At 42.9% G+C, this 26350-nt stretch overlaps 1 protein-coding gene across 4 annotated transcripts in view; it reads right to left on the bottom strand.

Moving 5' to 3' along the window:
* Window positions 1–26350, bottom strand: part of LOC137383724 (doublecortin domain-containing protein 2-like) — a 233958-nt gene that overhangs the window by 59407 nt on the left and 148201 nt on the right. For 3 of the 4 annotated variants that reach the window (XM_068056907.1, XM_068056900.1, XM_068056899.1), the window contains exon 8: window positions 10697–10797. In XM_068056907.1, coding sequence (XP_067913008.1) covers window positions 10697–10797 — 101 coding nt within the window. The remainder of the gene's footprint in view (window positions 1–10696; window positions 10798–26350) is intronic. The other variant, XM_068056901.1, reaches the window with a different exon arrangement.

The following is a 26350-nucleotide window of genomic DNA, read 5'->3' as shown; positions in this document are numbered from 1 at the left end:
CTACCATGTGGCCATCATGTTGTACAGTGCCTGTTCATTATGGGCGGGCTATACTATGAGGAAAGATTGGACAGGTTAGGCATGTATCCGCTGGAATTTAGAAGAGTAAGAGATTACTTGATTAAAACATAAAAGATTCTGAGGGGTCTTGACCGGGTGGATGTGAAAAGGATGTTTCCTCTTGTGAGAGAATCTAGAACCCAGGGGTCACTGTTTAAAAAAAAAAGGGGTCACCCATTTAAGACAGAGATGAGGAGAATTTTTCTCTGAGGGCTGTGAGTCTTTGGAACTCTCTTCCTCAAAAGGCGGTAGAAGCAGAATCTTTGAATATTTTTAAGGCAGAGGCAGATAGATTCTTGATAAGCAAAGGGGTGAAAGGTTATTGGGGATAGGTGGTAATGTGGAGAAATCAGTTCAGCTGAACTTATTGAATGGCGGAGCAGGTTCGAGGGACCAAGTGGCCTACTCCTGCTCCTAATTTGTATGTTCGTATGTTCTTCAAATACTACAATGCCTAAATCTTAGAAAGAAGGGGGGGTATTACAGTCAAGTGAGGAGGGGTTGAAGGGCTTCCCTCTTTTCCCTCGCCTTGTTTAACCACAAGTTTAATTCAATTCATAAAGTGGATGTACTGGCCAATTCAATAGTTGTTTGATTACTTACTTGCTAGGATCATAACAAGAACCAATTGGATAGGTTTTCTTGAGTTAACAAAGAAAAAGGTTAACTTTATTGGTACCTCAACCGAACTAATAAAATAATAAACAACGCGCCAACTTTCACTCACCCACACACAAGAGGTTTACACACACACAAATTGGTTACAGAGCAGGGAAAGGTAGATTGGTTGAGTTAAAATCCATAGGAAAAAAAGGTATACAGTCTGTGGAGTTTGGTGATTTGGCTAGCTTCTAACTGAATTCAGTGGTCCTGAGGCTTTTCGTTTGCAGAGGTAGATGACTGAATCTCTTGCAGATAGTGATGTGAATGATTTCCTCCAAACAGGATTTCAGATTGTAGCTGGAGTATACAAAGGTGGTCAGTCAACAAGCAGGATTTGAAAACTTTCAAGGTGGAATGGAGAGAGCAAGAGAGAGGGAGAGGGAGGGACCCCCACTTAGGATCTGCTCATATCAGAGTCCAGTTGTTTCTCCTCTGCTGCGGAGAAAAACATCAGCTTAAAACCACAGGTAAGGAGGCGCTTGTCACATGACAGTTATTCAGTGATTCAAAACAGAGCAGTTAGCAGTTTTCTCACTTGCAAAGAAGAACAAGCATTTTCTTTAAACTTCCTGCATCTTGGTTCTTGCTGGGGAGTTAGCAGACATTTTGTCTCCCTCTTCACAAGCATTGCAGTGTAGGATACAATGCAGCAAACTAGGTGATCATCTTAAGCTGCCAGCAGTCATCCTGTTTTAAATATTCTTTTTAAATTTCTCAAAAATATAAATTCAGATCTCCAGTCAGTGGACCAAAGAAAATCATTCAGCAAAACACATTGGCGTAACACCTCCCAACCACGTGAAATGAAATGTGACAGCAGAAAAAAACTGTACACAAACACTCATCAGTCGCACTGTCATAGCCATACACAAGTTAATTTTTTTAAATCCGGGATTGAGCATGAGCACAACTGGGGAACTGCAACTGCTTTGACTGGGCTCAGTTAGCTTGTGCTCTAGCATACACTGAATTTCCTCATGTATTTCTACAATATCTTCCTTTTTCAGTTTCTCTATATCAGTGAACTCAACCCTGGATTCAAATTGGTTCATAACTTTGTGAAGATCATGCTTTTTTCTGTGCTCATCCAGCCTGACCCACAATGCCTCCTCAGTTAGAATACTTGACTTGCAGTCACCACCACCATCACCACCCTCCAAATCTGCCACAAAAACCTTTTTGAGCTTAGGGTTTTCCTTTGGCTTATGAGCTTTTCTGTGTCTCCTTTCAGAATTTAAACCTTTAATTTCTAGGTCTTCAGTCTGAATTTCCTCCCGAACCTGCACCCGTTTCCTGGGACCTAGGCGATAGGGCTTTTGTATATGGGAAACGTCTCTCCTACATCCACATCATGTAGAGTTAGGGTTGTGATCCCTGGTTTGTCCCTGCAGATCCCCTTAAATGCTGTGACCAGCCTGGCTAGGTCTCCTCTCTGTTCAGCGTTTAAATAAGCGAGTACAGTGTCCAATTTCCCTAACATTTCAGTGTTGGCTAACTGGACTATAGGGGGTTCGATACGGGAATCCTCCAGGCCTCCTTCTAACATCCTCACTGTCCCTTTTACCCTCCTGTTTCCTGATTGCCTGACAGACTCGTGCTTGTTTGTCCCCTTCCCGACTGTGATACCATTTTAACATATTGATGTGGCACCGCCTTTGCTTTTTCCTACGATCTGGGGGGTGTCAATTATATAATTCACCTGGTTAATTCTCTTTATTACTCTGTACGGGCCACTGAACCGGACTTTCAATGGTTCATTGGTAATAGCATGGTCTCCCGGTTGAAATGTTCTGGCCTTGGCATGTTTATCCACCTGCCTTTTCATAGCTGCCTGGAAGGTGTTTAGGTGTTCCTGAGCACTGCACAGATAACATGGAGATATGGTCTAACAGGAAAGATAGGAACTTAGGAACGTAGAAGCAGGAATAGGCCATTCAGCCCATCGAGCCTGCTCAGCCATTCAATATGATCACGGCTGATCATCCACTTCAATGCCTTTTTCCCACACTATCCCCATATCCCTTTATGTCATTGGTATTTAGTAATCTGTCAATCTCTGCTTTAAACATACTCAATGACTGAGCTTCCACAGCCCTCTGGGGTACAGAATTCCAAAGATTCACAACCCTCTGAGTAAAGAAATTTCTCCTCATCTCTGTCCGAAGTGGCTTCCCCCTTATTTTGAAATTGTGTCTCCTGGTTCTAGACTCCCCAACCAGGGGAAACATCTTAGCTGCATCTCCCTAGTCTATCCCTTTAAGTATTTTGGAGGTTTCAATGAGATCACCTCTCATTCTTCAAAACTCTAAGAGAATACAGGCCCAGTTTCCCCAGTCTCTCTTCATAGGACAGTCCTGCCATCCCGGGAACAAGTCTGGTGAACCTTCGTTGCACTCCCTCTATGGAAATAATATCCTTCCTACGGTAAGGGGACCAAAACTGCACACAGTACTCCAGGTGCAGTCTAACCAAGGTTCTATACAATTGAAGCAAGACTTCACCACTCTTGCACTCAAAATCCTCTTGCGATAAAGGCCAAGATACCATTAGCCTTCTTTGTACATCTACACTTTCTAATATCTTACCATTTAAGAAATACTCAGCACATCTATTCCTCCTACCAAAATAGATAACCTCACATTTTTCCACATTATATTCCATCTGCCACGTTTTTGCCCACTCACTTAGTCTGTCCAAATCCCCTTGAAGCCGCTTTGCACCTTCCTCACAACACACATTCCCACCTAGTTTGCTGTGTCCCTGTGTCCTAAAAACCTCTCCTTGATTAGTTTTAGAGGACCTCTCATCTTGTGTCCATGAACTAATACAAAGGGACTAAAAGCCAGTTGACTCATTGGGCGAGTCTCTGGTGGCAACAGAAGAAATCCCAGCCTTTGTCCCAGGTCATGGTCTTTAAGGTCTGGTGGTACCATTCCAAAGCCCCTCGTGATTGTGGGTGGTAGGCTGAGGACTTTAGCTGGGTTATGCCCAGATTACCCATGACCTTTTGAAACCCACTGAACATAAAATTTGTGCCCTGATCCAACTGGATCTCAGCAGGCAGCCCATATCGAGTGCAGAATTGGGTTAGCCCTTCCATCACTACCTTGGCAGAGATAGTTCTCAGAGGGATAACCTCTGGAAATCAAATAGCCACATCCAAAATGGTAAGATACTGATAGCCCCCTTTTGTTTTCAGCAGGGGCCCCACACAATCTACCAGCACTCTGCTGAATGGTTCCCCAAAAGCCAGTACGGGAATAAAAGGTGCTGGTTTTATTGCAGGTTGAGGCTTCCCCACAGAACTCCACCACATCCTTGTGGAGTTTGGCCAGTGAAAATGCTGTCTGATGCAGGCTTGGGTTTTTCTGATACCGACATGTCCAGCCATTGGAATCTCGTGGGCTACTCTCAATATTTTCCTATGTATCTCAGCGGCACCACTACCTGGTGAACCACTGTCCATTCTTTCTCTGCAGGTCGGTGAGGTCTCTACTTCCTCATCAGCACCTCACTCTTTAAATAGTAGCACTCTGGGACTCCCTCTGCTTAGCTTCTGTTTGGGCAGTCTGTGCTAACTTTTTTAACCCTGGGTCAGCTTGCTGATCCTCGACTCTTCTTCTTCTTTGGCCTCCTTATCTCGAGAGACAATGGGTAAGCGCCGACTAAGGAAGACCTATTTAACCCATCCTCTGCGTCCTCTAACTTCCCAAAGAAGGTTTCAGATAACCAGACACTAAGGTCATCTGTCTGCAGTGCCAGTTCAGCCTCCTCTGACGGAGCCTGCTTGGCCATGGACTGGGTCACCACACAGTCAGGAAAAATGCCAGGAACCTTTTCTTGTATGAAAGCAAAATACTGCGGATGCTGGAAATCTGAAATAAAAACAAGAAATGCTGGAAATACTCAGCAGGTCTGGCAGCATCTGTGGAGAGAGAAGCAGAGTTAATGTTTCAGGTCAGTGACCCTTCTTCAGAACTAGCAAATATTAGAAATGTAAAAGGTAAAAGCAAGTAAAGCGGGGTGGGGCAAGAGATAACAAAGGAGAAGATGTAAATAGGACAAGTTCACAGAATAGCTGACTAGAAGGTCATGGAGCAAAGGCAAACAATATGTTAATGATGTGTTGAAAGACAAAGCATGAGTACGGATAGGGTGTTAATGGACTGAAAGTTGAACAGCCGCAAGTAGAAACATGAAAATAACAGTGGGTAAGCAAACTGAGCAAACTAAGATGAAATAAAATAAACACAAAAAATATATTAAGAAAAAGAAAAAAAATAACTGAAAATAAAAGTAAAATGGGGGGCCCGTCTTGTAACTGCTCTGTCTCCCTGACCTCTTTCGGACTCTCTAAAACCACTGGGGAAACTACCACCTTTGCCCCCACCAGATCATTACCAAGGAGCAAGTCAACCCCATCCACAGGTTAAACCAGGGACAATCCCCACAGTTACTGGTCTTTAAACAAGATCGCACTCTCTGTGCACCCGGTATAAAGGTATGGGCATATACTTTCCTCCAATACCCTTTACTAGCACTCTATCATTCAATGCACTCTCTGGGGGAAAAAGGTCAGGCCTTTTTGCCCAGCTACATTCCTCAACTCTTCAACAGATAGGGCTTTTAATCTGGCCAAAGTTACTTCACTCTGTTCTAGGAAGGTACTAGCCTTGAATATGGACATTTTAGTACTCTAGCGCTGAAAACCACAAGAAAGCCTGTATTGAAGTTTTTAAATTATTGCTAGGGATCAATCTGATTTCCCGCTTCCAATTTCCCGTTTGTCTTTGGGTTTGATTCCAGACATGAGCACCCAACTTCTGTTACGGTCAAACAAGGAGGGGTTGAAGGGCTTCCCTCGGTTCCCTCTCCTTGTTTGACCACAACATGTTTAATTCTTTCTTAAAGTGGCCAATTCAGTAGATTTGATTATTTACTTGCTATGATCATAACAAGAACCAGACAGATTTTCTTCAGTTAACAAAGAAAGAGGTTAACTGTACTGTACCGTACTAATAAAATAATAAACGACTTTCACTCACACACACTAGAGGTTTACACACACACAAGTAGGTTACAGAGTGGGGAAAGGGAGATTGGTTGAGTTAAAGTCCATAGGAAAAAAGAGAGTTTGGTGATTCAGCTAGCTTTTAGCTGAATTCAGTGGTCCTGAAGCTTTTAGCTTGAAGAGGTAGATGAATGATTTGGTGAGTCTCTTGGAGATAGCGTTGCGGATATTTCCTCCAATGGGGTTTCAGATTGTTGCAAAGGTAGTCAGTCAACAAGCAGGATTTGAAAGCTTTCAAGCGGAATAGATAGAGCGAGACAGAGAGACACACACACAGCGAGAGAAAGAGAGTGACACATAGCAAGCTAGAGAGAGAGACACAGAGCGAGAGCAAGAGAGAGAGAGAGACACAGAGCGAGAGAGAGACACATACAGAGCGAGAGAGAGAGACACACTTAGGGTCTGCTCTTGTTAGAGTCCAGTTGCTTCTCCACTGCTGTGGAGAAAAACACCAGCTTAAAACCGCTGATGGGGAGGGGCTTGTCACATGACAGTCACTCAGTGATTCAAAACATAGCAGTTAGCAGTATTTCTCTCTTGCAGAAAAGAACAAGCAGTTCCTTTAAACTTCCAGCATCTTGATTCTTGCTGGGGAATTAGCAGACATTTTGTCTCCATCCTCACAAGTATTGCAGTGTAGGATACAGTGTAGAAAACTAGTTGATCATCTTAAGCTGCCAACAGTCATCCTGTTTTAAATGTTCTTTTAAAATTTCTCAAAGAAAATATAAATTCAGATCTCGTCAGTGGACCAAAGAAAATTATCATTCAACAAAACACATTGGCGTAACTATGGTGAAAAGATTTAACCACTTTATGCAAAGAGTGGTGAGTGTACAGGACACAAGAGAGGGAACAGGTACTCACTGAATCAGCAAATTCAAGGGAGAGTTGGATAAGTAGCTGGAGCAAAAATTGATGAGGGTTCCAAAAGATATGTGGAATATGATATTTCCTAAACATGGACTGGCCAGATAAGATCGCAATGCAACCGTTTGCTCCTATATTCCTGTATACCATAGTAGAAAATATGATGCAGTGATATTAAACAGAGTGACTCACCATTTGGTCATTCTTTAAAAAAAACTGTGCAGTTGAAACAATTAACTTGAGCATCTTTTTTTTTCTCCCTAGTCCATTTCAGCCGATATATATGAATAGCTTGAATAAGTGGTGAATGCTATAATCGTAATGCTTTGCTAAGGTTAGGGTAAAGTATACTGTTGGGCCAGGCAGTTTGAGCTGTACTTTGTAACTGGGCATGCTACAACAGGCTCACTGTTTAAACAACAGAAAAAGGTATGGAGCCCAATAACATGAATGAGTTGAGCTAACTGAATTGAGAAAGCAGCTGAAACAAAATATGAGTTACAAAAAGTCCATGCCGCTCCAGCTAGCTCTCTCATTCTTCAGTGCGCCCAGCACAGAGCTGGGAGTATATAATCACAGAATCATTATAGTGCAGAAGGAGGCCATTTGGCCCATCGTGTTTGCACTGGCTCTTCGAAAGAGCAATTCACTCAGTTCCATTCCCCCACCTTCTCCCCATAACCCTGCACATTCTTCCTTTTCATAGAACAGTCTAATTCCCTTTTGAATGCTTCAATTGAACCTGCCTACACCGCACTCTCCAGCAGTGCATTCCAGACCTTAACCACTCTGCGTGAAAAAGTTTTTCCTCGATTGTAATTTGAGTGTCCATCTTTCATGATTTTCAATCCATTCATTGTTAATGAATGACAAATTGTCTGGTATGTATTCCATGGTGGCCCCACTCATATAGGAAGCTCTAAAGGCAAAAATTTACCCAGGCGTAATCAACATTCACAAAGGGTAATTCTGGCTTTGTGTCACAGTCCAAAACAAGTGATAGCGTCCTGTTTTATATCTATCCTGATTTTTATTTCCAATGATTCTGACCCAATTTTGTGTGAGCAATAATTTGTCCAAAACTGGCACTATACCGGCAATCTCAATATGTGGTTAATAATGACCAGGAAATGGGAAAATTCAAATCAGTACAATGGGGAGTTTGGCTGGAGTTTTACCAGCAACAGTGAAGTCCCACTGCCAAGACTGAAAGCGGGTCCAGAACCCGCGCTGGCAGACGGCGGGACCCCGGAGATGATTTTACCAGCAGCTGCCAATACCCAGGATCACCACCCAATTAAGGAAGCCTTTAGAGTTCCTGGCCCAATCAGAGGGCCGGCAGCTTCGACGGTGCCACTGACAGAGGAGGCCCCTGCTGAGGCTGCAGGGAAAAGAGGGATTCCATGTTGAGGCACCTTCACAGGGCAGGTAGGAATTTTTTTTTATGTGCCTGGCCCAGGCAAGCAGGCTCCGGCGATCAGAAGCCCACTGCCACCGGGGGGCCCCCTCTGTGGGCCATGGAATGGCCAGAAAGGAAGGCAACCCCCGGGAACCCATTGGTGGTCTCCCCACAAGGCAGGGACCAGTGCTGATGCCAGTAAAATTTTGGCGGCGGCGTAAAGTGGCCGTTAATTGACCACCCGCCTCCAGCCAGTGGGCGACCGCGCCCCTGCCATTCCTGCTTCTGGGAATATCCTGTGGAGGTAGGAAGACATTGGGCTTCCTTCTTGACGCCTTCTGCCATCATTTTATGAGCCCTCCTGCCTCCCAGCCCATCTTCAGAGGGTTGGTAACATTCAGCCTTTGTGTCAGATAACAAATTAAAGCACCTCATTAGTGCAGGACAAGGGTGTGCATCATACTCATGAAGCCCCAGCGTTTAATGTTGATAGTAGAGAACAGAGTGGAAATAGTGCAGCAAATATTGTATCATCTTTTAAAAAGTTCTTTTAAATATTTATACTGGTTTAATGTTGAGAAGTAGCAGTTTCTGCATTAGGTTCACCTTCAACCAAGCTTCATAGAGCACTGAGTCCAGAACAGTGCAGTTAAAAATAATTTGATTCATCCCACATCACAGATCAACTGCTATGATTGAAAGTCAATGAAGAAGAAAAAAAAATCCACTTAAGAACTTTGGTTCAACACCTACCCAAAGACTTATTTCCTATTGAGTACACACAAGGCAAACACTATTCCTTGGAGGAAATCAGTCATTTTGCGCCTAAATATCTTCCATTAGTTCCAGAATGTTAAACCTGGCTGCACAGCTTTTCTTTCCATGAAGGAACCAAGCCGCCAAATGTGAAGGTAAAGGTACAGCTGGGATCCTGCCTTTATGAAGGAAAGATTCCCACCTACTCTAGGTTTTTTTAAAAAAAGGAACAGACATGTACGTAAAAATGCTCAGCAAGGGAAAACTTTAATTTCCCCTCAACCTTGTTCTGAAGCAAACTAGGGAAAATTGGGAGTGGGTACTTCTTACCAGCTATGAGCCCCAACATTAACACAGCGCTAGACTGGTAGCCAATTCGTGCCGATCCTAATAGTGTGCTAAAGCTTACATTCGAACAGAAGACAAGATGTAGGTTACCTTGAAATCTGGGCTGGATTTTGTATTCCCGCTGACGCTCATGGCGGCGGGTGGCCCGCCACGGGTCCTGCACCGCTATACCAACGTGATTACGTGGCAGGGGGCCATTTTACATATTCACGGCAGGGATGGCCTCGCCGATGCTGTTCACACGTCACCTGTTGAAGGAGCAGGTGCTGCACCATTTTTAAAAGGCTGCCAGCCCTGCAAACAGGACACCATAAGGCAGATCTCACACCGTCCCCGCCCACCTAGAGTGCAAAGTGCAGCCTTTCCCACCCCCACCCATGAGTGCAGAGTTCACCCCTTTCCCCCCCCCAACCCATCATAGTGCAGAGTTCACACCTTCACTACCCCCTCCCATCAGAGTGCTGAGTTCACTCCTCCCTCCCACCCATCACAGCATAGAGTTCACACCTTCCCTACCCCCTCACATCAAAGCGCAACGTTTACCCTTCCCCCCCACCCATCAGTGCAGAGCTCACCCCCCCACCCATGAGTGCAGAGTTCACCCTTTCCACCCCAACCCATCAGAGTGCAGTGTTCACCCCTCCCCCCGCCCATCAGAGTACAGAGTTCACCCCTTCCCCACCTTGGTGGCGCCAGCTTTCCCTGGACGGGAAAGTGAAGACACGAGTGCCTCGTCACGCTGAGGATTGGGAACTGAAGGCAAGATCGCTGTGGTTTATATTTTAATTCCTGCAAATGTGCTATTTAAATATGCTATGTTGGGTCCCATCGCAGAGCGGTGGAGGGGCCATCAAGGAGGTTCCCCGCCTCTGGGAAAATTGGGCCCAGCAATTCTGGCATCGTGTTCCACGGTGGCCGCTGCAGCTCCGGTTTTCCGGCCCACCCCGCCACAGAACCAGGCATCGGGCTGGGGAACAAAATCCAGCCCTCGGTGTGCGGATGGTAGCATTGCATGTCTGCCATGGCTCAGTGATAGCATTCTCAACTTTGAGTCAGAAGGTTGTGGGTTCAAGCCCCATTCAAGGGATCTGAGCACATTATGTACACCGATTCTCCAGTGGAGTACTGAGGGAGTGCTGCACTGTCAAAAGTGCAGTCTTTCGGATGAGATGTAAAACGAGGCCCTGTCTACCCTCTTAGATGGATGTAAAAGATCCCAAGCACTATTTTGTAGAAGAGCTGGGATGTTTCCTCCAACGTCGTGGCCAATATGTATCCCTCAACCTACATAACTAAAACTGATTCTCTAGTCATTATCACATTGCTGTTTGTGTGACCTTACTGTACAGGGCTGCTGGGTTTCCAACATTACAACAGAATCTGCACTTCAAAAAAATACTTAATTGGGTGTAAAATGCTATGGGAAATCCTGAGGTTATTAAAGGTGCTACTAAATGCAAATTTTTGTTTTCTATCAATACCATAATCACCCAAAAATATACGTTTTTAAGCTTTACATATATGCTAACCTGATCAATGGGCAGCTCCACCTGTGTTTGATTATCTTCTTGGACTTCTACTGCACCCACGGTCTCTGTCCTTTCCTCATAAGCTTTAAACACGGAACCTTCTGGGGGAAAAAGTGAAAATGGCATTAAACTGGTGCTAGAGAGTAGACAATGATACAACAGTGACTACCAGTGGTGTAAGGCAAGAACTGCACCTCAACTCGAGCAGCCTCAATAAATCCTAGATAAACCATATCAGTAAATGACCACCAGTTTGACGAAGTTTGAAGCAATTTATGTAAAAAGACCAATTTTTTTTTTTTAAGTACTTGAATTGCAGGCAAATAGATAAATTGACAGTTGCCCAAAACAGATGCTCACCTTCCATACAGGACTCAACTGTCCATTATTAATAGGGGACTTTATGGCGACACTTTTCCAGAAAAATACACCATCAGACTGATCTAACCAGTAATGATCACAGCATCAGGCAGATATCACCATTTGGCATGGCTTCTGAGCATAAATAATGTAAATCATGAACAGCTTTAGTAGCCATTAGATGACAATCCCATAGTTTTAATCGTGACCGTTAAAACACACGTGGGCCCTACAAATAACATGCTCATCTCTCAAAACACTCGGAACAAAATGGTGAGACTGAATATTTGCTCATTGAGCAGCTTAAGCGAGTTTCTGCTGACAGCTCTTGGTACATCAGGATTTTTAGAAAGAATCTTGCATAATTTGTCCTTTGAACAAATAACAAACAACATGCATGTTGTCCAAATTTCACCATGCAGTATCAGCTTTTTAATTTGCCACCTTGGAAGACAGAAAGACTTTCTAAATGAAACCTAATCATTGGAAGCTTTTGCCTGGCTATCGGGGAAGAGAAAATCCTTTTAAAGAAACTGTTCAACAGAATGACAGGTAACCATGATATCAAGGACGCTTGTACTACAATCTCATGTAGCTGTAAATGATACTGGGCTGTAGTAGAAATAGAAATCTTACAGAAAAAAATGAAAAGCAATAGATGTAACAAAATGGAGCTTGTATTACTTTTCAAATTGGAGTGAGTGGGTAAGGTGTAGAACTGGGTTCATATTTCTTCTGTGAATCATAATGCAATTCAAACTGAATTGCATTCAAAATGCAGAAGTCTCACGAAGGCACCCAATTGAAATTGGTAAGATATTAAATGATATTATGGGCATTTTGCAGAAGCAGAAGGGTGCAGAACTGCCTCAGACATGTGTTGAAGAGTGCTGCACTCATCTTTCAGATTATAGGGAGAACCTAGACTACAAGACAGAAGAACTGGCAAGCTTTTTCCCTCTGACTAAATGAAAAGATTGCTGGTGATATGACACAGGGATTAATAGAGATGTTAGGGACAGGTGGGAAATGGTGTGAGTGACTTCCACTTTTCACCTCAACTGACCGCAGATCGTTCTTTTTTAGTGTTTTAGTCCCTGTGTATTTTAAGGGTCAAATAAGCAGACAAAATGACTGTTTTTTTTTTAAGCTTACAAGAAAACCTGTCAACTCTTTATTAAACAGTACCTGAAAATGTTTGCAACCTCACCCAGTCACGCATTCACATGCACACACACAAGAAAAGATAGAGAGTAGAGGGTAGCATGCAATTAAAGTTCAATTGTTGTAAAGAGAGTCCATTTTGAAACCTTCTTGGTTTTTTGGGAGGAATTTTTAACAGCATTGCAGGCCTGATGGTTCCTTGTCTTGGAACTGATGAAGTGTCACAGACTCCTTTGGTTAAAACTCACTCCGGAGCTGTTGGTGGAAGTTCTGGTTCAATTTCTCAGATGGGGAGTTTTCAAGATCACCTTGCAATCTCTCTGCCTCAGTAGTTTAAAGATGTTCTGGCAGGGCTCTTTGCTTAGCTGGATCGATGTCACACCTTCTCCAGCTGGAATTGCTTTCTGTCTCTTTCCTTTTCTCAGAGAAGTTACTTCTTTTAAGGTAAAAACTTTTATCAGGTTTTGGTTTCAGTCATGTGACTCGAGAAGCTCTCCTGTTACATAATAGCATCTGAATGTGGTCCATTTTGATAAATAGGTGTTATTTTACACCTGTTGGCTTGGCCTTGCTTCAGAGTCAGTCTGTCTGCAAAAGCCTTTGCTAGCCCAATATTTGATGATAGGAGTCATTAGCACGGAATGGGCTGTTTTACATGTTAATGTGTCCCCTCAAAATTAGGAGGATTTTCAGGAAGGTACAAACTGTTAAATCATGAAATTTTAATTCCAGAAAGAGGAGGACTTTGGGTTATAACCAAACATAGAGAATACAAGGGTTAATTCCATGATCCTATGCTCAAAGCCAGTATGCGTGGGAGATGAGATTACAGCATTACAATTCTCTAATCCACACTCACTGCAAGTGTGGCTCCTCCATCAGAACACGGACTTCAATCAAAACACTTTTTGTATCTTTATCTTGCCAGTTTTTTTCCTCCCATCCCTCCCTAACCCCACAGACTCCAGAAGAAATTGACTCTTTTCTCGTGTGCAGCTTCATGAGTGCCAGATACCCTCTTATACATCACCCAAGTATAGATTCTTTAGAGGAGTATTAATGAGTATTGCTAGCAGACTAATTGGCCAAGGGTAAAATTACAGCTAATTCCAATCCTGCCTCTACTAACAGCTACACGTGCGTGCTTCTAGCTCGGGTTACCGGATGGTGAGCAGGAGTCGGAGTCCTTGACAAATTTCCCCACCCTAATCCAGGGATACTAAGGCTAATTTTTGTATCTTTTTCCAGCTAATAAAATAAACAATCCAAGCATCATTGCATCTGGTCTGTGCACTTAACTAATTTCCTTTTGATCATGTTACTTGATTTAATTTCCTTTGATGTGAAAATGTGTTCTCCCATCACATAAGAAATGCAAAAGGGCTTACGTTTGTTATTAAATGTATCTTGGGGATTATATTGTGACATTGATTTTGCCACTGTCAGTTACATACATGTTTATGAAGTACTGTTGAACAAAAATTTCTACAAATTAAGCAAACAGACGTATTAATTTTAAAACCCAAGAGGTCAAAGGCTGAAGTTCTTCTGAATTCTGCTACTGATCAGATGAAAGGCTGACATCTTGAGAGGTACAACATATACAAAATACTGGTACATATTTTTAAACAAGACAATCAGACAGAATTCATTAAACCACAACAAATAATTTGTTTAATAAATTCCACAGCAAGTTGTACATTCTATCTGAAGACGTTCTGACCAAGGGAATTTAACCCATTACAAACACACTAGTATCTTTAATCTGTGAACTTTTGGTTTGCAAGGTAATATGTACCACTTTCAAAGAACGTGGCAGCAAAGCTCAAGACGAACCTTAAGTTGTTACAACCCGGTGAGAAAGGGGTCCAGGGTTCCTTCTCAGCCTTCACCTGGTTTTTACCATAACAGGATTTAATTTTAAACACACTGTGTTTTTAGCTCCCCCTTGGTGAATCCTTGTTCATTGCTTTCCAATTATAAGGCAAAGAAAGCAGCCAAACAGGTTTTCTTAGGTTTAAAGAAGACAGGTTGAACTTTATTAAACTTAAACTCTAATTCGGTTAACACCTACAGATACGCGACACGCCCAGCATGCACACGCAATACACATGCAGAAAGGGACAGAAAAGAGCAGAAGAAATAAAGTGGAAAAGTTTGAGGCAATATCTGAAGATGGTTTTGGTTACTGTTCTTGGAGCTCGCTGTAGAGAGTCCTTGATGGTAGGTAGGTCTTGCTTTTCGTTGGGGCCCAGTATTCTTCTTAAACCATGTTCGATGTAGGAGACTTTTCTCCCTTGAGGTTCACGTATCTTCAGTGGATTTTGAGGCTTGTGACAAAGAGATGGGAGCAGACAGGAGAGGTCTTCTCAGTCCAGGAGCAAACAGTCTTTGAGTTCAAACTCTCTGTGGCTAGTTCAAAAAACCCTGGACTAGCCAGTTAGTCATGTGACTAGCTAGTTTAACCAGTCCTGGCTTTGGTGGATTGTATCACCTTAGCAGTCTCTGGAATGCTCTTCCTTACACCTTCAATGTCTAGTGATCAGAATCCATTGTGGGTCAAGTGGACAAGGGAATAGCTCTTGGTCTCCACAAGCATTGTCTGTTAGTATACAAATGTCCTTCCAGCCAAGTGTCTGGTGATTTTTAAACAAGTCCTTTCTTCATCCAGCAACAGTTTAAAATCAATGTTCATTTGACAAAATTAATATGCCTTATTCTTGGCAGGTGGGGGCCTGCATGACAAAGTCCATTAAGCAGATCACTGAAAATGGGGTAATTGCAAGGACAGAAGAAAAGATAGATACAGCTTCCTGATGGTAGTGAACAACGTGCACTGTGAACTGATACCAAACCACTGAGATATTTGAATAAAAAAACCAAACTGTTACAGTAGGTATTGAAGCTGAACTCTTTCTTATCTGTATAGGTCAAGTACTCACTGAATAAACTCATGAGGAGATGAGGTGGAACTGTATAAACAGTATTTAAATACTCATAAGGCACAAGGACCAGGGGAAAGGCATCCAAGGGTGCTTAAAGAAATCAGGGTAGATTATAAAAGGTTGCAGCAGAGATTTTTCACAGCTTATTATGCACAGACTGACACCATAAGACTTTAAAATGGTTAATGGTGTTCCAATCTTTTAACCTTTGAACTGTCACCAAGTTGATGAAAACTCTTGCCTACAAGATCCAAAATGTTTGCTCAATTTCAAGCTCATGTATTCTGATATTGAAAACCATTTCTATAAAGACTTGCATTTATATAGCCCCTTTCACAACCTCAGGACATACCAAAGCATTTACAGACAATGAAGTTCTTTTTTGAAGTATAGTTACCGTTATAATTCAGAGAAGTGGGCAGTTTGCACATGGCAAGCTCCCACAAACAACAATGTGATAATGACCAGATCATCTGTTTCTAGTATAATAAAAACAAGAAATGCTGGAAATACTCAGCAGGTCTGGCAGCATCTGTGGCGAGAGAAGCAGAGTTACCGTTTCAGGTCAGTGACCCTTCATCAGAACTGACGTAGCTGAAGGGTCACTGACCTGAAACGTTAACTCTGCTTCTCTCTCCACAGATGCTGCCAGACCTGCTGACTTTTTCCAGCATTTCCTGTTTTTATTTCAGATTTCCAGCATCTACAGTATTTTGCTTTTATCATCTGTTTCTAATTGTTGGTTTAAGGGGTAAATATTGACCAAGACCCTTCTTCAAAATAGAGTCATGGGATCTTTTACGTCCACCTGAGGAGGCAGATGGGACCTTGGTTTAACATCTCCTTTGAAAGACACCATCTGCATTGAAGTGTCAGCCTATGTTTTGTGCTCTGGTCTGTGGAGTAGGACTTGTACCCACAACTTCTGACTCAAAGATTGAGAGTGGTACCACTGAGCCTCAGCTAACACTTAATATGTATTACGATATTAAGACATACTTAAAACATCAGGAATGGCTTTCTTACTGCAATAACCCAAAATTACTAAACATCAAAATAGATTATAAAAGGTTGGTCAGAGAATTATTGAAAAAGGGAAGTAAAAAGGCCAAGTCAAAGCATAGGAAAAAAATGAAGAATTGGCTAGAGAATAGGAAATGAACAGTTATTACCAGTTAGCAGCTATTACCAGCAAAGACAAGCATTCAATCCTGCTCTCAAAACAGTTGCTTATAAATAATTGTAGTTGTTTAATGGAGTCAGAAAATACTTTCAATCAGGCACCATTCTGATACTATGAAAGCTCTGACTCTGATCACTTGCTCTGTGTTGAATTATAAGCTCAACAGTCTGGAAAGGAAATGGTTAAAGGGAACCCTCATAAGTATGCAAGACTTATATAATTACAAGACTTATGTCATGCATACAAATAGCATCACACCTTAGAAGTGCCACATGTCCATAAAGTAAAAATAAAAAATAACCATTACATGTTATCAACTACCTGATCGGCTAAATGTACTCAACTGAAAAACAGTTCCATTTGCTGGACAGGAGCAAGTTGTACCATCAAAGCGTGCATCATTAGCACAAGATTGAGGGATCAAGCCCCTTACTTTTCCCCCTAAATTGCCACTCACAAATGAGCAACAAAAACATAAAGAGAAATTGCTGGGAAGTCAGTCAGTACTAGCAGAATGAACAGATGAGTTCATGTTTCAGGCAACAACCCTTCATGATGACCCAGCAGTTGCCTTAAATTGACTCATCATATCGTTCAATTTCCCTTTCTCCAATCCCAATTTCTTTTAGCTGCCAAGTTCTTTCCTGAACCAACCAACTACATACACAGCTAAAAAGACAAACATAAAAAGTTTAAATAATCCACAAAATAAATTCTCAATTTACCCAGAGAATTGCCCAGCTCTTGTCTGATGGTTAATTTGAAAGCCTTTTTGTGAATTATTTAAATTATGTTTTTTTGGGATGTATACAAGATTAATAATTAAAGGTGTACATAATTCACAAATTTTGTATCCAGGGCATCGCAATTCAGTTCTATTCCCAGCCCACAGCTTTGACACCTTTCATGGATCAATTATCTATGCTAATACTTTTGGGACTCAGCACATGCAATGTGTATGCCCCTAAATGCTTCCCTGGGGCCTCTCTGCATGCAAAAACAACACTTTGGAATTATTCAAAACATAATTAAAAGCGATGGAGAGTAAACCAATGTATAGATACCCTTTGAAGGGTAGAATGCCCTTCTCTCATCCCTGGCTATTCTGATGCTCCAATGGCTCAGGAAATGTTTTGAAGATCTTCACACTGGCTGATCTTCTGCAGCAATGCCAAACAAAAATGAAAACTCTTATACTTTTGCTGCAATTGTGTCTCTGCTTGTGGTCCACCCTCTAATATTTTATGCCTGCCTCCCTTTGTCTTTGTTTGTTTTACACTATTCCTTTCTATATGGCTGTCACTTTCAACCATTGTTGTTTCTACAGCTGAAAAGTTCCATTGCATAGCACCTGTATTTTCGGCAGTACGGGTGCCATTTTGGGTCCGAAAATGGTGTCTGTGCTGTGTGCACACACTTCTGGAGCTGGTCATAACAGACACCACTTTGGTAAAGGCATTAGAGCTGGCACAGGGAGCATGCACCAGAAGTATGCAGAGTAGGCAGATTATGACGTGTAACATTAATTTGACACTAGCTGTTCCATTTTTGAACTGAATGCTCCAATTAACACCATCTCTCAACTTTGCACAGCCAAACATACCTTCAACAGCAGAAAGGACCTCCCACCAGTGCTATTTAAAAAGGTCAACAGCTTTCTGGTTAGTTACTGGTTGATTTCTACCAGCTGTTGCTGAGTTTCTAGAAGTGTTTTATGGTTTATACTGCTATCTAAAGTTGCTGAAGTCTACAGGGAGTGGCGTGGGACATGTTGAAGCCTTAGTTTGGACTTCACGGGTTCTGCTCAAACCACTTCCTCCCAAACAATATGCAGTAGTTTGTATCCCATTTATTAGGAACATAAGAACAGGAGTAGGCCATTCAGCCCCTCAAGCCTGTCCCGTCATTCAATGAGATCATGGCTGATCCGCAGCCTAACTCCATATACCTGCCTTTGGCCCATATCCCCTAATATCTTTGCTTAACAAAAATCTATCTATCTCAGATTTAAAATTAACAACTGTTCGAGCTTCAACTGCCGTTTGTGGGAGAGAGTTCCACTGGTATCATCAGCTATAATGACATCAGTCTGAGCTTGTGTGGCAGCAAGCTGACATTGTATATTACCTGTCTAAGCTTCCACTGCAGCCCCCAGACATCGGGTGATTTCTCCTTGAGCTGCAATGGAAGCAGAGGCATCAGCCTTCAGACGCATCATGGTGCATTAATGGAGCTGTCCACTACTTCCACGCTGGAAAGTATGCAGGTTGCCTTTATGTAGTCCAGGCTAGTGTTAAGTGGTGTTAACCTTGTATGAACTTGGGTCTGCTACAGAGACATTCAGCCACTCAGCAGCATATTTAGCACTGGTTGCACACAGCTATCATGTAAATTAGCAGACACCATGAAGATTGCGTGCTACCTGCATCAGAAGGGATGGGCACGCGTTAATCACGCATCGCAATGCCCGCGCATTTTCGGGGGCTATCCACTTTTGTCCTTTTTTTCTTTATGGTTGCTTGCAACTCATTTTGTCACACTTGATCCCTCTCCTCATCAGGCGTCATGTATATAGAGCAGCTGATCAATATTGCCCAGTTTACACTATTGCCCAAAGTCAAAATTACCCCATTCTATTTTCATTACGCTTGACTATTACGAACCAGTCAGCCACGATGATGTATTAAAATGCAGGCTTCTCATAGAATCTGCTGCTCCGTTAATTTCAAAGTCAAAATTACCCTTGCTGTCTCTACCTGTCAGAAACACTAACATGACAGAAAAATACAAGGAAGGGGTAATTCTGCATTCCTGTACACCTGGCGAGATGCCCTGATCACAGGAAGTGCAGGTCGTAGTTCACAGGATAGAGGATAAAAAGGAAAGTGATCCAGGCTTTTACAAACTTAAAGGCAACTGAAGAGTGCCCGCTGTGTGTGTGAGCTTAAAAGAAAAAGTGAGGCAGGATTCAAAGCAGAGAAAATTGGGAGGTAAATTGTGCTTTTGTCTGGATTTTGCTGTGCCTGTCAGTGTGCAAAATTGCATTTACTTCATTACCTGTGACATGAAAAGTTTTACAGGTTGCAAACTAGGTGCTGTGTCCCAACCCTGCTGGTGGTGGTTTGTACCCAAAGAGACAGTGCATTAATATAGCAGCAACATGAGGTGCAAGCGATATAATTAAAATTTAATTTCAGCAGCCACACCATACTTGGCACAATTCCCAGCCCACTGTCATGTAGCTGCACAGAAGTAATTAGTGGCAAATAATTATTCTTTTCCCCAAAAGTAAACAGTCTGATTGGTCAAGGGTTTTCCAAATGCTTCAACACTTCAATCTTCCCACACCAGGTGATTTATTTTATTCCCTCTACTCACTGGCTCAAAAATGCATCCAAGTACCATTAAATTGGAAAATTACTATCATTGGGTTGGTAATATTTGCACCTGTGATTGTACAGAACACATCTTAAAAGGTCACAAAACACAGAGCCAGCATTAGAAAATGCAGGTGAACAAAAATTTAAAAAAAATTCAACTCAGATTAGTTAACAAGTGGCACAAACAGCCACATCTCAGGTTGACGAATCACACTTGAAGTCACAGATTTAACTTTAACAAAGATTTAGAAAACCTTAATAAAGACTTCTGTAGAGTTCTTGCTTACTGCTGGTCACTACTGGAGCATATGCTTATCTGAACTTACAACAACCCCTAGGTCAGGTATTTTTCACGAAATACTTACTTTCAGTGTCCCTTCCGAGTATTGTATATTCTCTAATACTCAAGCCCGCACATACAATCGTGACATTCCGCCCTTATCAGACTAAAACATGTCCATGATTTTTGAACATAATGACAACACAAAATTTTCATATTGTTTTGGTGGTTTCCTTTCGCGCTGTGGTCTGCCTGTTGTTTCAGGAACTCTAGTCACCGCAACAGGATTAGGAAATGTCGTCAGCCCTTCTGGACCCGATGCTTCTCTCTCTGGACAGCAGCTGCCTAATTGCCCACAGCATCACTGGCTTGGACATCTGGATTGCTGAATGTCAGCTTTGCCTCAGCTCCCACATCTGGTTCATCTGCTGTTAGGTCTTTGTCACCATGATACTTTTTAACGCATGAAGAATTTCTGTCATACAGTACTCATTCTGGCGACTGTACAGTCACACTGTTTCCCTACTTGGCAATAACAGTGTACGGCTTGGGATAATATGGTGTATCCATCTTACTCGGACTTTCCAGTCTCAGCAATACTTCATCACCTAGCATCACATCAGACTGTCTGACTCTCCTTCTGTGGTCTGCATAAAACTTTGCAGCACCCTTTTTCTCAGCATCATGATCTTGACTCTCCTGATCAACTTTAATATCTCTCAGCTCTGGTATCTTGGTGCACATTTTGTGTCCAAATAACAACTCAGCTGGGCTCTTTCCCATTGTTTATTGTGTAGTTGCTCTACACAGTGGCGCAGTGGTTAGCACTGCAGCCTCACAGCTCCAGCGACCCGGGTTCAATTCTGGGTACTGCCTGTGTGGAGTTTGCAAGTTCTCCCTGTGTCTGCGTGGGTTTTCTCCGGGTGCTCCGGTTTCCTCCCACAAGCCAAAAGACTTGCAGGTTGGTAGGTAAATTGGCCATTATAAATTGCCCCTAGTATAGGTAGGTTGTAGGGAAATATAGGGACAGGTGGGGATGTGGTAGGGAACATGGGATTAGTATAGGATTAGTATAAATGGGTGGTTGATGGTCGGCACAGACTCGGTGGGCCGAAGGGCCTGTTTCAGTGCTGTATCTCTAAACTAAACTAAACTAAACTAGACCACATATGACAATAGCTCCTTCCAGTCTTTACCCTCAGCCTGAGCAGTCCTCGTCCCTTTCTCTAAGGGTTGGTTCTGTCTTTCCACTTCCCCATTTGCCCGTGGCCATTTAAGTGTTACTCTGTGATGGTGAATACCTGTGACTTGCATGTAATCTGCAAAGGCCTGTAAAGTGAATTGTGGCCATTGTCTGAATACAAAGTGAATGGTAGACCATGCCTTGCAAATATTTCAGTCAATGCAAACACTGTTTTCTCTGCCATTATAGACTTCATTACCACATATTCATAATAATGGCTAATAGTCAATCACCACTAGCGTGGACTCTCCTGATGGAAAGGGTCTAAGAAGTCAACTGCTACATCCTCCCATGATCCAGCCGGTGACAGTGTGCTGCGCACTGGTCCTGGTGGATTGGATCTACTGACAAGTTGACATCCATGACATGTTTTGACAAACTGCTCCACATCTTTCTACATCCCTGGCCACCATACTTTTGTTTGTAAGTTTTGCTTAGTACCAACCACTCCCAAGTGACCCTCATGAGCTAGCATCACCAGTCCAGGCCTAAGCTTTTGTCGCACTACAAGTCTGTTACCTCTGAGAGCACACTTCTCAATTGTGCACAGTTCATCTTGTATAACAATGTATGCTCTAAATGGACAAATCTCCTAATTTCTGGCTTGGATTCTCCATCTGATGTCATTTAATTCTAGATCTTTGTCTGATTCTCTTTCAGTCTCTCTAGTTGTCATTGCTCTGCGTGTAGTCTGAACTGCCACAAACCGCATGAATGATTCAGCTTCCTTCTCTAGTGAAGATCTGTGTGTTTGTCCTTCAACTGGCTCTATGATGTCTTGATCAACCAGTTCCTTGATCTTTGCCTCAACTTTTCCTTTCAGACCAAAAGGGTTCTGCGTACAGGCTGAGCTACAGGCTTCACGTTCTCATCAATTGTTAATCTCATTTGGTGGTTGTGCAACTTCCCCATTCCTTGAAACACTGGTCCAAACTCCTCTCGAAGCTTTGCATAGAAATTCACAGAATTCACTTTCAATCTAATGTGTAGCACCCCCAAGGCTTGGCCAGTTTCTCTACTCAGAAAAGGCTCACCTTCCTCCTCAATCACTATGAATTCTGCCTCCACACTCCGATCTCCAGCTCTCACACTCACAGTGAAACATCCAACAGTTTGATGTGTAAGGATAAAGCTTTTTGACACATTCGAGATGTGCACTTGATTCTTTTTGTCTTCAGTTCCTTCCACAGTGCTATGCAGATGGCATTACTGTCACTGCCTGAATCTACAATAATGCTCACTTCAACATCCCCAATCACTGGAACTTTCTCATGGTTGCTTCCATTGACAGAAAACATGTATCCACGATTGCTATTAGTATCCTCACTCACTGCCTCTTCTTCAACTTATCTCAAAATTGTACTACTTCCATCTCTCTTTCCTTTACATGGTTTGCCAGGCTTCCCACTCTGTTCAGCTTTGCTTCTGCATTTCTTGGCAAAATGGTCTCTGTCCCCACATTTTCTGCATATTTTTCCATTGGCAGGGCAACAATCATCTCTTTCATAGTGCCCCAAGTTGTCACATCTGAAACATTCTCTCTTAGATTGTTGTTTACATTTATGCTTACCTGGATTCCATTGTGTCACTCGATTAACCTCAGATTTTGTCGTGCCAATGGCAGAAATGAGACCTAGTTTCATGCTGTGAACTTGTCCATCCACTGCTTCCAATGTAGACGCTATTTTCAAAGTGTCATCCAACATTAAGTCAGCTCCTCTTTCCAGCAGCCTACGCCTCAACTTATCTGTCTTGCAATGTTGGACTAACTGATCCATTATCTGGTTATTCAGATCCGTCACAACATAATTGCATCCATCTGACACTTTCCTCAAGTGAGTCACAAATTGGGCTACAGTTTCCCCCTCTTTATCTCATTTGATGGAAAACATGCCTTTGGAATGTGGCATCCTGCATCACCACATCATGGTCCTTCAAAGCTTCCACTGCACATTCAGAATTAGTCTTTTCTCCCTGGTCAGACGATGTCTTAAAAGTCTCCCTCACCGACACACCCACACTGAACAGCAGTAAGACCCATCTCTGCTTTCTGCAACTCTGTTGCTCCGTCCAAAAACAAACCGTGACTGTCAGCATTCGCTTCAAACTCCTCCAACCATGCTTTCCATTTCACACTGAGGGAACTGGCATCACCCATCAGATCAAACTGCTCAACTCCCCAGACGGCAAATGTATCAGATCCAGTGAATGCCATGATACAATCCTAAATATCTCCGAAATTACCTCTGTATTGTTTGTCTTTATAACCTCGTTGCCAATGTCACATCACAGGCTGAAGAATCACACTTGAAGTCACAGATTTCACAAAGATTTAACAAGCTTTAACAAAAAGACTTCTGTCGAGTTCTTGCTTACTGCTGGCCCCTAATGGAGCATATGCTTATCTGAATTTGCAACAACCCCCAGGTCAGGTGTTTTCCCCAAAACACTGAGTTACTTCCAGTTTCCCTTCAGAGTACCATATATTCTCTAATACTCAAGCCCACACATACAATCATGGCACAAACCACTGTTGAGCATAGCATGGTCTATCTCAACTGAAGTATTTTTTAAAAAAACAAATAGATTCAATCTCAACTGTGGCTCAATGCTTGCATTCTTTCCCCCAAGTCAAATGGTCAGAAGTTCAAGCCCCACTCCAGGGACTTGAGCATCTAAATGCTAGACAGATGCATCAGTTCAGAATTGAGGAAATGTTGCAGTTTTGAATATACCAGGACCAATTTTAACTTGCTGAAATCTACATTAACTGACATTCCAGTCATCATCATTACAGGGGCCTGCTGCTAGGTGGTAGAAGCACCTGCTTATTTCAGGCAGTAGATGCCTTTTAATATACAAATTGCACTCGACTTGTGTCGGAACTCAATTTCCATTTTTAGATAGATCTGGTCAGAATGGACACCGCACACAATGCAAACCAATTTTAATGCCAATACAGCCAAAGAGGTCCCAAAATGGTGAAGTTTGAAATTATTTTTATGAAGCCAAGAGGAGCAGGAGCACTTTCCCAGGACCCACAAAAATGTACGGCCTGTTGCCACCCCAGGTTCTCCTCTGGGACCCATCCAGCACTTCCCTTGCTCCTAGCTGGGAGGCCTCAACGGCTGCTTGATACTGCACGAACCCGAATCCAGCACACTGCATTGCGCCATCAGTTCTACTTAAATGAGGTCTGCTGGTTGATCAACTAGAATTTAAAATCTACCCAACTGTCTTTCATAGAGGAAGTTAAACCGAGACAGCGTCTGCCAGCTCAGAAACACATAAGATACCCTATAATATGATTCAAAGAGCAACGTGTTTCTCCCATTGTCCTGGCCAATATTTATCCCTCAGGCTGGTCATTTATTGCATTGACAACTATGGGACCTTGCTCTGCACATTTAAACATAGGAACAAGAGTAGGCCATTCAGTCCCTCAAGTTTGCTCCGCTATTCAATTCGATCATGGCTGATCTGCTCAAACTACTCCATTTTCCCACCTTTTGTTCCATATCCCTTGATGTCCTTACATGCCAAAAATCAATCTCTCAGTTTTGAAAACTCCAAGGGCAGGATTTTCCCGGCCCCAGGGAGGCGAGCTGTGAGGTGTTGAGAGGGGGTGGGGGCCGGGTGGGGGGCTGGGAAAATAGCAGGGAACCATGTTGGGATGGCTCCCTGATGCAGTCCCACTGCCAGGCAAGTTTCCCAGCAGTGGGTCCACACATGAATTGGCTGCCTGCTGAGCAGAGATAGGTAACCAATTTAAATAATTAAAGACACTATAAAGGACAATTTTCCCAGCCAAAATGCTGGCAGCAGAGCAGCCCCCTACAATGTGGGGAGGCCGTCAGCTTCAAGGAGGCTGCCTCCCTGCAGCCATTTGGATGGGACAATTGGAGCTGGGGACTCCACGGCACTGAGAGGGGGCAGCAGGCAGGGAAACTGGCCTCTCTGGCCCCTCTTTTTTAATTTTTGACTTGCCTGTCGCAGGGCAACTCAAAATGGAGGCATCCTCTCGCTCCCGGAGCTGCCTCAGCAGTGTCAACCCTTCCCGAGGCTTCACAGCTGCCGGCCCTCAGATTGGGAGGCTGCCTCCAGGAAGGTTGCTGAGCAAGTTTCGCTGCCAGCAAGTGGTTTGGGGTCCCAAAGCGCATGGTGAAATCCTGCCCCAAATGTCTCAGCATTCACAGCCATTTGGAGGACAGCATTCAAAATTTCTACTCCCCTTTGTGTGAAAGTGTTTCCTGATTTCGCCCCTAAATTGGTTAGCTTTAATTTGAGATTATGCCCCCTTGTTCTTGATTCACCAGATCATCCCACAATCTCCTACACTCAAGGAAACACAAGCCATGGTTATGTAACTTGTCCTCATAATTTAAATCTCAGTATCATTCAGGTGTCTACATAACAATCATCATATTTCAAAATATTTCATTGTTGATGAGGTACTTTGGGATGTTTGGTTGACAGAACTTTATAAATGCAAGCACTTTCTTCTCTTCTATCCCCCGTCCCCCCCCCCCCCCCACCGAGTACAGACACTGTCAAAACAAGAAGCAGATAAAAATGGTTATGCAAATTTTATATACGGACCCAAATGTCACAATAAGTTAATTAATTTCTAGCTATCTTCTAATTCCTGGAATCTTCCTCGGTAGTCGTATGGCCTCTGCTCAACCCAATGACTTCCCATGGTGACAGAAAGCTACACATTCTTAGCTTTAATTTAATGACAGCTGGGGTCATTTTAACCGAACCCGCCCTGGCAGAAAACTGACAGGTTTGGAGCAGCCGTATCCTATTTTACAACCTGCCGGATTGCTCTTTCCACCGATTTCCATGGTGTGGGGTTAGGTTAAAATGATCCCCCGTGTTTGAAAATGTCTCAAAATTTCAGGGTTTTGGGTGGAAATTAATGCATTTGAAAATCCTGCTGCTTCGAGCATGGAAGGCTCCACATACCAGGAGAGCAAATTTGAAAAATCTAGCCGAAGTAACCAATCGCCACTTTCAGTGATTTGATGGCATTGGAGAGTTCCCTGCCTCTGGCAGATTTGAATTGATATTTGAAAGCTGCGAAGAGAACAATGTAG

Source organism: Heterodontus francisci, chromosome 2 (genome assembly GCF_036365525.1).
Source record: "Heterodontus francisci isolate sHetFra1 chromosome 2, sHetFra1.hap1, whole genome shotgun sequence".
NCBI classification, from domain to species: domain Eukaryota; kingdom Metazoa; phylum Chordata; class Chondrichthyes; order Heterodontiformes; family Heterodontidae; genus Heterodontus; species Heterodontus francisci.
The sequence above is the reverse complement of the archived record's forward strand: the minus strand, read 5'-3'. Positions and strand labels throughout refer to the sequence as shown.